A 13,634-nucleotide genomic window follows, 5' to 3' on the forward strand; every position below is an offset into this window, starting at 1 on the left:
TATGCTCTCTGGGAAACCCTTTTGGGAGAAAACCCTCCTGGAAGGTGAGGTCAATTCACTCTCTTTGTCTGTCTAGAAATATGGCCGCAAGTAAAAATAAGTAATGCATGTGGCCCATGAGCTGCTACAGTGTAAAAATCCTCCCTGTGTGCTCTACCTCCTATCCCTCTTGGCTACCTTTTCTTAGCTATGGAACAAAATTCTCTCAAAAGAATGGAATGCCTCTTCCTCCTAGTGGCCCGGTTATAACACAACTCGATAGCCTACTAGTGGTTAATTTTGACTACATTAACTCTTAACTAGAGTTAAAATATAGACTCTTCTAGAGTTATTTACATCAAAAACATGTGGTTAGCCACTTTTCCATGAATAATGGGGACTGACACAGCATCCTCCCAAATTATAGGTGTGAAAATAGGAAGGTCAACTTTTGAGTGGCATAACTTTTGCATACAGACTCTGATTGGCATGCTTCTTGCAATGTTTGAAGATCTATGTTTAGAACAATAGAAAATGGTGTGGCACTATAGAGGCAAAGTTTTACCCCCAAAACAATGTCACTTGATGCCTCAAAAACGCTCCCAGAAGGTTTCAAACCTCTTTTTTCCAAATTGGGTTCGCCGGTATAAAATTCCTCCACTTGTTCCACTCAAAATGCATCGAGATGGATAAATAAAAATATAATGATCCAATCGAGAGCATAAAAAATATTTTTTTTAATCCAAAATTACAATTTTTATTATTTTTCAAAGTTGGCAAAGTAATATTTCAATTGTAGTTTGAATACACATGTTCATATAAGGTTTTTTTCAACTGTTTAAAAAATTGAAAAACCAAGAGTACCCTTTTGAAGACGACTCGTAAATGAATATAGTGGTATTTAAGAAAAAATTGTTGTGTATATTTTATGATATTGGGTTTTTATTCAACCTCCTTAAAATTGTTCAAAAAAAAATTCAATCATTATATTTAAATGAAATTAGATGAAAAATAACATATGGATTTGAAAATGTCAAACTCAGATGCCTTTGGATAGAGGATTCCTTCATGAATCCAACACAATCAACTCTACCACCTAAAGACAATTTTTTCCCTAAGTCTGCTAGGGTAAAAAATGTTGTTGCAGGAAATTTTGCTGAAGGGGTGCTGAAATTGTAGATTTCAGGACTTCAGAGGCTTGATCAAGCGCTTAAAACACTCCATCAAGGGTTTTGTAAACCTCTGATCAATCTATTTATGTGGTTAATAGGGGGCTCGATCGAGCACTATGCTCGATCAAGCTATTAAGCTTGATCGATCCTTTAAAAAAAATGAATCCCATAATTTAGATTTTAGAATAAAAAAGTATCTAAAATTTAAAATTTTACCACATTTTAAAATTCCAAATTTTATTATAGTTTTTATTATCATGTCATGTATAAACCTTATTAAATTTAATATTAATATTAAATTATTATTATTAAATTAAATTATGAAATCTGATATTAATATATTTTAATGTTAATATTGAGTTTATTAAGTTTTGATTAATATAATATTATTAACTTTAATATAAAATAAAATTTGTTATATTATAATATATACTAGCACAACCACATTAGTAAATGTGGTTGATATAGGTCGTAGGCGTCAACAAAATAGTCATTAACATAAAAAGAGTCATACAAGCTGACTCAATATGTTAATTTTATTTAACCTATTTTTTTTTAATATAACATAATAAAATTTATAATATTTTTAAATCCTGAAGTAATCATAACCTAAAGCGACCTAAAGAAATAAAACCTAAACAGTTTCAACTGGAAGACATGAACCGCTCTATGTATCTTTTATGGAGGTAGCTGGAACATTAATATTTTGGAAAATTTTAAATAATATTTCCATGTAAAATTATCATTTTCCCTCCAGGTGAATGTACAACACACATTTGAAATCTTTCATTTTAAGTATGTATTATATAAAAAAAATGTTGTACAACATCAAAATAAAATAAAAAATAAAAAAATATTTAAACATAATATTTTAATTGTCAAACTATTTTAAATTTTTTGAAATATAGAGGAGAGAGTGGAGAGAAGGGTAAGAGAGAGAGAGGGGGGGGAGGGACACAAATATAGAGAGAGGTAGAGGAGGAGAGATTCTTTGAGAAAGGGAGAGAGCTCGAGAGATGGTGGAGGAAACGATAGAGAAGGAAGAAGTTCAATATATATATATATATATATATATATATATAGATACACACACAGAGAGAGAGAGAGAGAGAGAGAGAGAGAGAGAGAGAGAGAGACGAGGGGGAGAGACAAAGGGAGGTGGGAGAGAATGGAAGGGAGAGAGAACTTGAGAGGGAGGGAGATGGAGTTGGAGAGGGGGTGAGAGGGAGGTAAGAAGAAAGACATATAGAGAGAGAAAGGTGGAGAGAGAGAGAGAGGGAGTGATAAGGGAGATGGAGAGAGAGGGAGAGAGGAGAGTAGGAGGGAAGACAGATAGAATCAAAGATAGAGGGAGATAAGGGGAAGAGAGATGGAGGTGAGATGGAGAGGGAGATATATATAGATATGGAGAAAAAATGTGTATGTTTGCAGGGTGATATAGAAAGATGAAGAAGGAGAGACAGAGGGAGATAGAGATATAGATGGACGGGGGAGAGAGGGAATCAGAGAGAGATAGAGGGAGGGAGGGAGAAATAGATAGATATGAAGAGAGAGTGTGTGTGTGTGTCTATGGGGTGATATAGAGAGACAAATAAGGAGACATGGAGGGAGATATCGATATAGATGGGTGGGGAGAGAAAGGGAAGAAAATTGATTGCACTATATGCATTTATTTCAGTGTACAGATGTTGATTTCTAATTGTATTTGATATTTTACATTAGATGCGTTGATTTCTATATAGATGTTCATTTCTAATTCTATTTCATTTCTTGAATTAGATTCATTGATTTCATTAAATATGTTAATTTCTAATCTTGTATGATTGAGCTTGCATTAGATGCATTGATTTTAATGTAGATGTTGATTCCTAATCCTATTTGATTGCTAGCACTAGATGCATATATTTCAGTGTAGATGTTGATTTCTAATCCTATTTGATTTCTTTCAACATTAGATGCATTGATTTTAGTGTAGATGTTGATTTTTAACTCTATTTGATTGTTTGCATTAGATGCATTGATTTTAGTGTAGATGTTGATTTCTCATCCTATTTGATTGCTTGCATTAGATATATTGATTTCAGTGAAGATGCTGATTTTTATTTGATGTAACTAGATATATGATGTACATTAATTTCAAGGTAATTAGTTTAACATTGTGCATTGATCTCAGTGTAAGCACAAAAAAATTGTTGAGGATGTGCATTATGACTAAGCTTTTGTAGATAACCTCAAACAAAATAAAATAGAATAAAACTTGTATTTGTAACTTTTACATCTCCGCATCATTTAAAATTGAATATAACTTATTTAAATCATATTTGAGTTTTTAAAAATTGAATAAAATGTATTTCAGTCATAAGGAATTGATTTAAATATTAAAGGAGAACTACTTGTAAATTTAGGAAAGTTGATAACATTATATAAAATTATAGAAATATTGTCATATACAGTTTTTTGACCTATATATTAAATTTCAATATGCTTGAATTATATCATGTTATGACTAAGCTCTTGTAGATAACCTGAAAAGGAATAATGTTGAATAAAACCCATTTGTTGTTTACATGACATCTTTTAAAATTGAATAAAACTTATTTCAATCCTATTGTGTTTTTTAATTGAACCTTGAGATAAGAAATCCATTGAAATACGATAGGGAGGCGATGAGCTCTGCAAGGCGGAGAGGCGCGACGGCGAACTAGGGTTTGAGGGATGGAATAGGAACCCTGGCAGATCGGGGACAGATCCAGTATAGGATAATCGCGGCCTTTTGAGAAACCACATAAAAGAACAGGGGAAAAATTATATCAGGGGAGCAGTCATAGATCTAAGTCTGACTGCGAGGACATGATGGAAGTAACCGGGGGGGGAGAGATCCCCTCCTACAAGGAGGTAACGACAGGAGAAACAAGCAGGGTAGGAGCAAATGGAGGAATAGGAAACTGAGGTAAGTCAACACCGGTGATGGGAGCGGTGTGGCAAGCGAGAATAGCGAGCAAATGCCTCCCGAGGGCTTCTAAAAAACCCAGGTTCGTTGTGCCAAATAATAAACTGGAGGAGTATAGAAGCCATATGAAAGATCATGCTCTCATCTGTAAGTTCGTAGGAACATGGCCGTCTGAAAAAGAGTTGACAAAATGGATACACCTAAAGTGGAAACCTAAAGGACACATAGATCTTAAACTAGGAGCAAAAGGGTTTTTTACAGTAGTTTTTACAAACCTGGAAGACAAGGAAAGGGTATTTGAGGAAGGGCCATACTTCTTCAATAATGCAGGTCTATTCATGCGACAATGGGAGGAGTGCTACAATCCGGAGAAAGAAAAGATGTTGGCAGCACCAGTTTGGGTCCGCTTGTTTGGACTTCCAATTGAGTTTTGGGACCCAGAAATCCTAGAAGGAATAGGGAACTCGATTGGGACCTTTGTAAAGATTGCAGAGACTACCAGGCGAGGAAAATATACATCATATGCAAGGATCTGCGTCTACATGAATATTACTGAACCTCTGCCAGATCACATCGAAGTAGAGTACCATGATGAAATATGGCAACAGCCACTTGATTACGAGCACATCCCATTTCGGTGCAGGCGATGCCATGAATATGGCCATCTGTTCAAACATTGCCCGCTAATTGAAGGAAATAACCCACCAGATCAAGGAGAGGAAAAGAAAAGGGCGGAGCAGGAGAGACAGAGGAATGAAGAGAGCAAAGAAGGGTTCATGGAAATTCAGAGAAGAAAGAGATCTCACAAAGGAAAGAACAAAATAGATCCCCCAAACCTAGAAGAAAGCCAGCGAAATATGAACCAGTTTGAGATCTTGCGGGATCTGGAAATGGAGGTAGAAAGAGAAGAAGAGGAAGAGATATTAACAGAAGCCCAGAAAGATTATAGGAAGAACAACGAGGAAATGAAGAATAAAGAGGTGGTAAAAGAGGGAGAAAAGGGGGATAGGGAAGAAGAGCGAACCCAGGAACAGATTCAAATGGAAATCGACCCGCAGCAGGAACAAGGAGGTGAGGAAGAACAGATAATGAGGAAACTGCTACAGGAATGGAAGCATCTGGATGAACGGTTCATACCAGAGGACCAAAAACAACTCTACAAGGATATGTTTCAAAGATACAAGGAAAAACGAGGACGAGGGACGGCAAAGCAACCAGAACAACTTGGGACACAAGGAGACCAGAATCTAGAAACGGGAACCATAGGAAAAGGAGGACGGAAAAGAGGCAGGAGACCTTTGAGCGAGACCATTCAAATGGTGGGAGAAACGCTAGTGAACTCCAGAAAAGTTGTGCCATTATCGGAGGTATTTCAACAACCCTCAAATTTTTTAAAATGATAATTACAACTTGGAATATCAGAGGGTTGAACAGCAAGGGTAAACAGAGGTATTTGAAGGAGAGACTTAAAAAAGATAGACCAAATATTATGTTAATCCAAGAAACTAAATTAAAGGAGAGCAAACTAAAAGAAGTGATGAAAAATTTTAAGCCATACTATGAGATCGTGGGACAAGATGCAACAGGCAGTGCAGGGGGAGTTGCAATTTTGTGGAATCCAGAGGAAGTCCAATTTGAAGACTGGATCAGCATTCCTCGTATCCTCTCAGGAAGATTTAGGATTTTGGGCTCTAAAGAATGGATCCTTTTAACAAATGTATATGGGCCTCATACACAGAATGAACGCAGGGTCTTTTTGCAGAACCTGGCAATAATACACTCCATCTATAGCGATTCCCCTTGGATAGTTGGAGGAGACTACAATATGATAAAAGATCAGAACGAAAAAAAGGGCAGACTCAGAAGAAGGGAGCCAGACATGGACGCATTTGGTGAGTGGATAGCAGATCAAAGACTGGTAGATATTCAAACTACAAATGGAGTACACACATGGAATAATAGGAGGGGAGGCAGAAACCAGATTGCATCCAGACTAGATCGATTTCTCCTATCAGAACAGATCATGAACTGGGATATTTACATAGAAGCGGTAATCCTCCCTGGCATGGGATCCGATCATTGGCCGGTTAAAGTGGAAATGGATATTAAAGCTAGCCCTAAAAGAAAACCTTTTAGATTTGAAGCCTTTTGGCTGAGAGACAAGAACTTCATTAAAAAAGTAGAGAAATGGTGGAAACAGAGTAGTCAGAGAGGAAGAAATAAAATGGAGACATTTCAGATGAAATTAAAAGAGCTTAAAAGGCACATAAGGAAATGGAATGAGGAGGAATTTGGGAATATACTCAAGGACCAGAAGATGTTAGAACAAAAGATGAAACAAATACAGCAAGAAATAATAAATACAGGCAGGAGTGAAGACCTGGCTAAGGAGGAAGGGATTTTGATAGGGCAACTTGAAGAGAGGCGGAAACAAGAAGAAATCTTGTGGAGGCAAAAATCCAGGGTGAACTGGATGAGAGAAGGGGAGCGAAACACAAAGTTTTTCCATCAAGCAATGGTCCAGAGAAGGCACAGAAATAGAATCTTTTCCATTAAAAATGAATCAGGAACAAGGGTCACTCAACATGAAGATATAGAGCGAGTCCTGTCAGAGCACTTCAAGGAGATTCTCACAGAACCAAATGTAGAAAGAAGAGAAGCGATAGAGGAAATATGTAAAGAAATCCCGAGTAGGATCACCAGAGAGAAAAATCTAGCTCTGATGCGGGCAACGACCCTGGAAGAAGTAGAGGAAATTGTAAAAGGCATGAAAAAAAATAAAGCCCCAGGTCCTGATGGGTTTACAACGGAATTCTACCAGGCAGGGTGGGACTTCCTCGGACAAGATATCCTGGATGTGGTGGAAGAATCACGAAGAAACCAAAAGGTAAGTATAAATCTTAATGCAACCTTTTTGTCTCTAATCCCAAAGGAAGCAAAGTCTGAAACCCCTCAAGGCTTTAGACCTATTGCCCTTTGTAACGTGATATACAAGATCATAGCGACTCTAATGGCCAAAAGACTCAAGCCCCTCCTTGCCAGCATTATTTCTCCGGAACAAACAGGTTTTGTTGAAGGGCAACAAATCTTAGATGGTTTGGTGGTCTCCCAAGAAGTTGTACACTCCTTAAAAGTGAAAAAGGAAGTAGGTATGATGATTAAATTAGATCTTTCAAAAGCATATGATCGTTTAAACTAGAACTACCTGAAAGAAATCTTAAGAGCTTATGGGTTTTGTAATAGATGGATAGAGTGGATAACATCTGCGATATCTTCAACAAATTATTCTATTCTAGTGAATGGAACGCCCGCCCAACCTTTCAAATCGACCAGAGGTCTCCGGCAGGGAGACCCTCTGTCCCCTTTTCTGTTCATTATAGCCGTAGAAGGGCTGGGAAGGTACATCAAAAAAGAAGTAAGAGAGAAGAAGCTTAAAGGAATCCAATTGTGGGGAAATAATCTCCCAATAACCCATCAACAGTTTGTGGATGACGTCATGCTGTTTGGAAAGGCATCTCTGAGAGAAGCTAGAAGAATCAAGGCGATTTTAGATCTGTTCACGTTAGCCTCAGGCACTCAAATCAACAATGAAAAATCATGTACTTATTTTTTTAATACAGCAGGGAACATCAGGAACTTCCTGTCTAGAACCTTGGGATTCCAATCAGGGGAGCTCCCAACTAGGTATCTAGGAACCCCGCTGGCCCTAACTCCATTAAGGATGTCCAACTGGCAGCAAGTTCTAGAGAAAATAGTCAAGAAACTTACAAACTGGTCCTTTCGATCCTTAAATTTTGCAGGCAGAACTGTCCTAGTGAAAGCGGTGCTCCAGTCTATTCCAATATACCAACTCTCAGCTATGGCAGCTCCTAAAGGAGCGTGTAATAAGATGACAGAGATATTCAAAAATTTTATATGGAGTGGGCAGAAAGAGAAAAAGAAATGGTCCCTGGTATCCTGGAAGGACATAGTAAAAAGCAAGATGGAAGGAGGCCTAGGACTTAAGGATCCTCATATACTGAACCAGGCTTTGGGGGCTAAGATTTGGTGGTGGTGGTTAAATGGGGGAAATGACCTATGGAAACAAATATGGACCAAAAAATATAACATGCCCAAGAAATCAGAGGAAATTTTGAGGATGAGGGATATCCCGAAAGGATCAACAATATGGAATCTTGCTAGTTCCAATAAAGAGTTAATTGCGAAGCATGCGTTCTGGGAGATAAGGGAAGGCAGCTCAGCGAAATTTTGGGAAGAGGCCTGGCAACAAAGGGAAAGAATGAATGGAATACAAGACCTTATGGAAGTAAGCCAAAAAGCAGCAGAGCAAGGTATGATTGTAGTAAAGGACTTTTGGAAAAGGGAAAGCCAAGATGAAGTGTGGAGAGCTTGGAAAAGTCCGGAGGAATGGATGGATCAGCTCACAGGAGAACAAAAAGAGAGATATCAAAAGGAGATGTAGACAAGGAGGATCCCCATAAGATCTGGACCAGACATTTTAAGATGGGGTAACACAACTAAAGGGAGTTTTTCAATTAAGGAAGCATACCATCTTCTAAACTCTGATGCTCCAGAGGGTATGTTAGACATCTGGAAGATACTATGGAGCAGCAACTGGTGGCCAAAAGTGGCCTACTCCTTATGTCTGGTAGTCAAAGGCCGCATTTTAACCTAGGATCAACTTCAAAAAAAAGGTATTCATGGCCCCTCAAGGTGTCCTCTATGTAAGAAAGAAAAGGAGACACAAGAACACCTCCTAAACTCGTGTGAAAAAGCCCATTATCAATGGGAAGAGGTTAGGCGACTCTTCGGCAAAACCAACAGAGATCAGCAGAGCATTAACAACACTATCAAAAGCTGGGGAAAAGGTCAATTCACGAGCCAAGTGGTGAAAAGGGCTTGGAGTTTAGCGGTTGGGATGAACATGTGGATGATCTGGAAGGAGAGAAATAGGAGAATCTTCCAAAACAAAGAGATGACAAAGAACCAGCTATGGGAAAAGACAGTGAACCATATAAGAGAAACTATATTAGCTGATAACTAGAATGGAGAAGACTGGAAAGTAACGCAGGAAGAAGAGAAGATCCTTAAGAAACTCAACCTGGATCAAAAAATGGTGGCTCCCCAGCTATGGAAAGAGCCCAGGCCGGTACTCAATGAAACAATGCACTATACTAGACCCCCGGAAGGATTTATTAAGTTAAATTTTGACGGGGCCTCCAAGGGAAACCCAGGCCCAGCTGGATTCGGAGGTCTTTTTAGGGATGAGCAGGGAAGGACGAAATGGATTTATGCAGATAGCGGGGGTATCATGAGCAACAATGAAGTGGAGCTGATGGCTGCACGCCAAGGTTTAATGATAGCGATCAGGAATGGTTATAACAACTTGGAAGTGGAGGGAGACTCTCAAATGGTTATACATGTACTTAAAAAACTCAATAATGGTACCCCCTGGGACAAAGTCACTCAAAGCTGGAGGACTGCCAGCCTAATACAAGAACTGGCGACCATTATAAGTAGATTTGAATATATGATTATCAAACATGCTAAAAGAGAGGCAAACAAAGCAGCAGATTTCCTTGCGAATTGGGGATGCCAAGAACAAGGAAGAAAAGTGGACAACATATGGACGAGCTACTCAAAAGATACAGGTTTTGAATAGCTATGTTCGATTCTTAATCAGGATAACCATGCAGACACGACCTAAAGGCAGCAGCGACAGCAGGCTCCCGATCGGGATGAGGAAACATGGAGGTGATAATGGTAAGGGCATTGATTATAAGGACAGGACAGTAGGAAATGACCGCAGGTATCAGGCCACCATCCCAACGAGTGAAATGAATACTCTGTCAGACAAAACTTCAAGTGGCAGGGGTGGGAAAGGAGGCGTACAGATGATGGAGAAAAATGGCGGTGGTTATGACTGGGAGAGAAGGACGGTGAAGAAGCATAACAAGAAGGTGACGGGAGGCGAAGAAAAGAATAATGCGGATGGAGTGAAGGAGGAACGGCTTGAGGAGCAAGAGGAAAACAATACCAGGGTAATCTGCAAGCTTTGGTACGTGCAAACTGCTTTTCTCACCTTACTTGTTCTCCTTTTTATCAGTAGAATGAATAACAGTCAGTTGTGGGAGGAGATGGGAGGTGGAAAGAGTCCCGAAAAACTGGGAAGGCCCCATGTTTCGCAGTATGAAGACCATCTGGAAAGATCCCAGGGAGGAGGAAGAAACTGCAGTCAGGGGCAGAGGTTGAGAAATAATGAGGGAAACCAGAATGGGGTAGCCATGGCTGGAAGCAAAGGAAAGATAGAAGCCAGAGATTTGCCGACGGACCCCTTAAAATGGTACCTGACCCGCATAACAGAGGGAGTGCTTCACCCCCTGAACTCGGGAAAGGAGTATCATGAACAGAACTTAAAAATGGAAGGGGAGAGTAGTAGGAGGAAAGAAATTCCAAAGAGTCAAGTGGTTTCCGATGAAGAGCATGAATTCGCTGTAAATCTAACACCTGTGATTGATGTGTGTGAACAGGAGGAGGTAGAAGCCAGGATGGCTCGACAGGGTCGAAGGCGTGGTCGAGGAGGAAGGGGCCGCCTGAGACAAAGTAATCAGGGTGACAGGCCTATGGAGGAACCCGAGAATCAACGTAGGGAGAGGCGGTCTGCCCGGACTGTTAGCCAAGAGGCAGCCCGTGCCTACCAAGAGGAAACGGACGAAGACATTCGCAGGATAATTCAAAATCTGGAGGAAAGAGTCCTTGAAGAGCAGTCAGGCTCGGAAACGGAAGAATGGGCTGCTATAGTTAGTGACCCAGGCAATACAAGGGGGAGACAGATGCTGTATAGAAGATCCCTACACATTTACTGGGTTTTGAAGAGTCTTTTGGCAAAAGCCTTGGAACAAGTTGCTAAAGAAATGGCTGAAATTGCCAATGGCATCCCAAATGTTCAGAAGGAAATGAAAAATTTCCAAACCATTATGATCAACCAGAACAATAAGCTGGCAGAGATATCTCAGACCCTGTCCAGGATAGCAAGTTTGGTCTCAAGCCAGGAAGAGCATGCGAATTTCCCCATGGAAACAAACAAAGATGCTGGAACCAGAACTAGCTGATGCGGAGGACGATACACTGGAGGTTTTTTGTTTCTTTACAAACACTGTTTTATGCTGCATAGAAGCTTATTAAGTAATTTCAGATGTTATGTTTATATAGCTAGTATGGACAGAATCACCAAATTTTGGTTTTGGAATGCCTACAGTAAACTGAGGTGGCCAACAGACCTGGTTTCCCCTAGGGGCAGGTTGAGGCCACCATAACTGTGTATCTGGTCTTTAAGTTTAATGTGAATAGAAAAGAAGAGAACTACCTTACATACAAAAAAAAAAAAAAAATCCATTGAAATACTTAAAAAAGTTGTCCATGCAATGGTATATGGGTGGGTCACAAAAAAAATCATATATATATATATATATAGATATAGATATAGATATAGATATAGATATAGATATAGATATAGATATAGATATATATATATATAAATATATATATAATATATATATATATATATATATATATATATATAATATATATATATATATATATATATATATATATATATATATATATATATATTATATATATATATATATAAAATATATATATATATATATATAGCCCCAAGAGTTAGCTCAATCGGTCAAATCAAGTGCCTCGCCAATGGGAGGTCACAGGTCGAATCCCAAAAGCTCTTGGGGTTAGGTCAGTAAATAGGCCGAGGGGTGTTGATGCCTTCGGGTGCGTCCACTCAGTGTTGAACAACCCTGGATGTAGCGGTAACCCATTGACCCGGTATCTGTGAACCAGAAGTGAATATATATATATATATATATATATATTATAAAAAGGATGACTTTATAATTCAAAAAAAATATTTTTAAAATGGAATTGTAATAACATGCATGTTGATTGCACTAAAAGGCACTTTCTACAAGCCAATATGAAGCATGCTTGTAATTATTTCCATGTTCAATATTAAATTGATACATTATATATTTTAGTTAATTTTAAGTATCAAATTGACTTGAACCATAACTTAATTGTACTTATTTTCTTAGTCTATGAATCTAGAAATAAAAATTGTTATATTTTACTAATCTTTAAATTAGCAGAAAAAAATTTATCAGATCCATAAACTAAAAAATTAATGAGAATTCATAAACAAGATTAATACAAATCCATACACTTAAATAGTGAATACATGTATCAATAAATTATCCAAACGAAAATACATACAAATTACAAATATCACATGAACATCCATAAACTAAAATAATAAGCATCCATAAACTAAAATAATGGTCATGTACATCCTTAAACTGTCCATGTATGAAAATATACAAAGTTTGTATTACATGTGAATGTGCCCTTTGAAATGAGCCTAAAAATATACAAACTATCCACTCTAAGTACCACTAGAACTCCTATGTGAGTTATGTTGCACAAAGTTAAGTGTCCATAAGATGGTACTGTAATATAACACATTCAAATTCAAACTAATTAAATCATTATTTGTATAAAAAAATATGGAAATAAATGATTTTGAACCACATTTTTAATTACATATACATGAAGCTACTAACCTCAGTCAAGTTCAAATGCAAGTCAGAGAGGATGGGGGTCTGATGAATCTCAGTTTGGTGCTCCCTTGTCTATGGTTCAATGATTGGGGCCTACATCGATGGACCTGCATCATCAGTGCCTATAAACCCATCATCCCACTCATGTGCCCACATAACAACAACATCAACAACACTATGCATATGGGCCTATGTACACAATGGCAAGGACAAATTATAATTAGTCCACAAATTAATTAGTATATATATGTGTGTGTGTGTGTAACTTAAAAAAAGAATGTTGAAATCTTAGGAATAATTTTTTTTTCCTCAACTACTGGTCCATGTGGTTGTATATAGTGACTCTCCTCCATATGTGTTATGAGGTGGAGGTGGAAGTGGAGGAGAATCCATGGAAACATGCTCTAGTGGAGCATGGCCTGGCTGATCAACTTCCCCCTCTAATGACCTCATAAGCTCATCCATGAAGCTAGGCTGTGTCTACATGTTATCATAAACTTATTAATACAAATGCAATATAATACGAACTAGAAATTTATATCAATATTTATGCATAATTTGTCAATAAGAGTCAAAAGTTTTATATCTATATATATATATATATATATATATATATATATATATATATATATATATATATATATATATATATATATATATATATATATATATATATATATATATATATATATATATATATATGTACACGGTTTGTGTCATGCGGGTCGTGCACCCTCCAAGTCTCACGAATGACATCACGATACATACATGTATATGTAAAAAGTTTGTCAATGGTTAAAATCGTGAGAAATGCATCATCATATAAGGGCACTTGTGGGTCACAATGTAATGGTGGTGGTCTCCTAATCTCTCCATCCAATTGAAAACGTGCAATAG

The 13,634-nt window shown here is 37.8% G+C and overlaps 1 protein-coding gene across 1 annotated transcript; it reads left to right on the plus strand.

The window, feature by feature from the left end:
- Nucleotides 1-4,118: 4,118 nt before the first annotated feature.
- Nucleotides 4,119-8,563, plus strand: LOC149241805 (uncharacterized). The gene is made up of 4 exons (XM_089370659.1): nucleotides 4,119-5,468; nucleotides 5,618-6,988; nucleotides 7,097-7,250; nucleotides 7,398-8,563. Exons 1-4 carry the CDS (start codon nucleotides 4,119-4,121, stop codon nucleotides 8,561-8,563), a joined length of 4,041 nt encoding a protein of 1,346 aa, XP_089226785.1.
- Nucleotides 8,564-13,634: the final 5,071 nt, after the last annotated feature.

Source organism: Pinus tabuliformis, chromosome 8 (assembly GCF_031772625.1).
Source record: "Pinus tabuliformis cultivar Carrire ecotype Pingquan chromosome 8, CPIR1, whole genome shotgun sequence".
In the NCBI taxonomy this organism is placed as follows: domain Eukaryota; kingdom Viridiplantae; phylum Streptophyta; class Pinopsida; order Pinales; family Pinaceae; genus Pinus; species Pinus tabuliformis.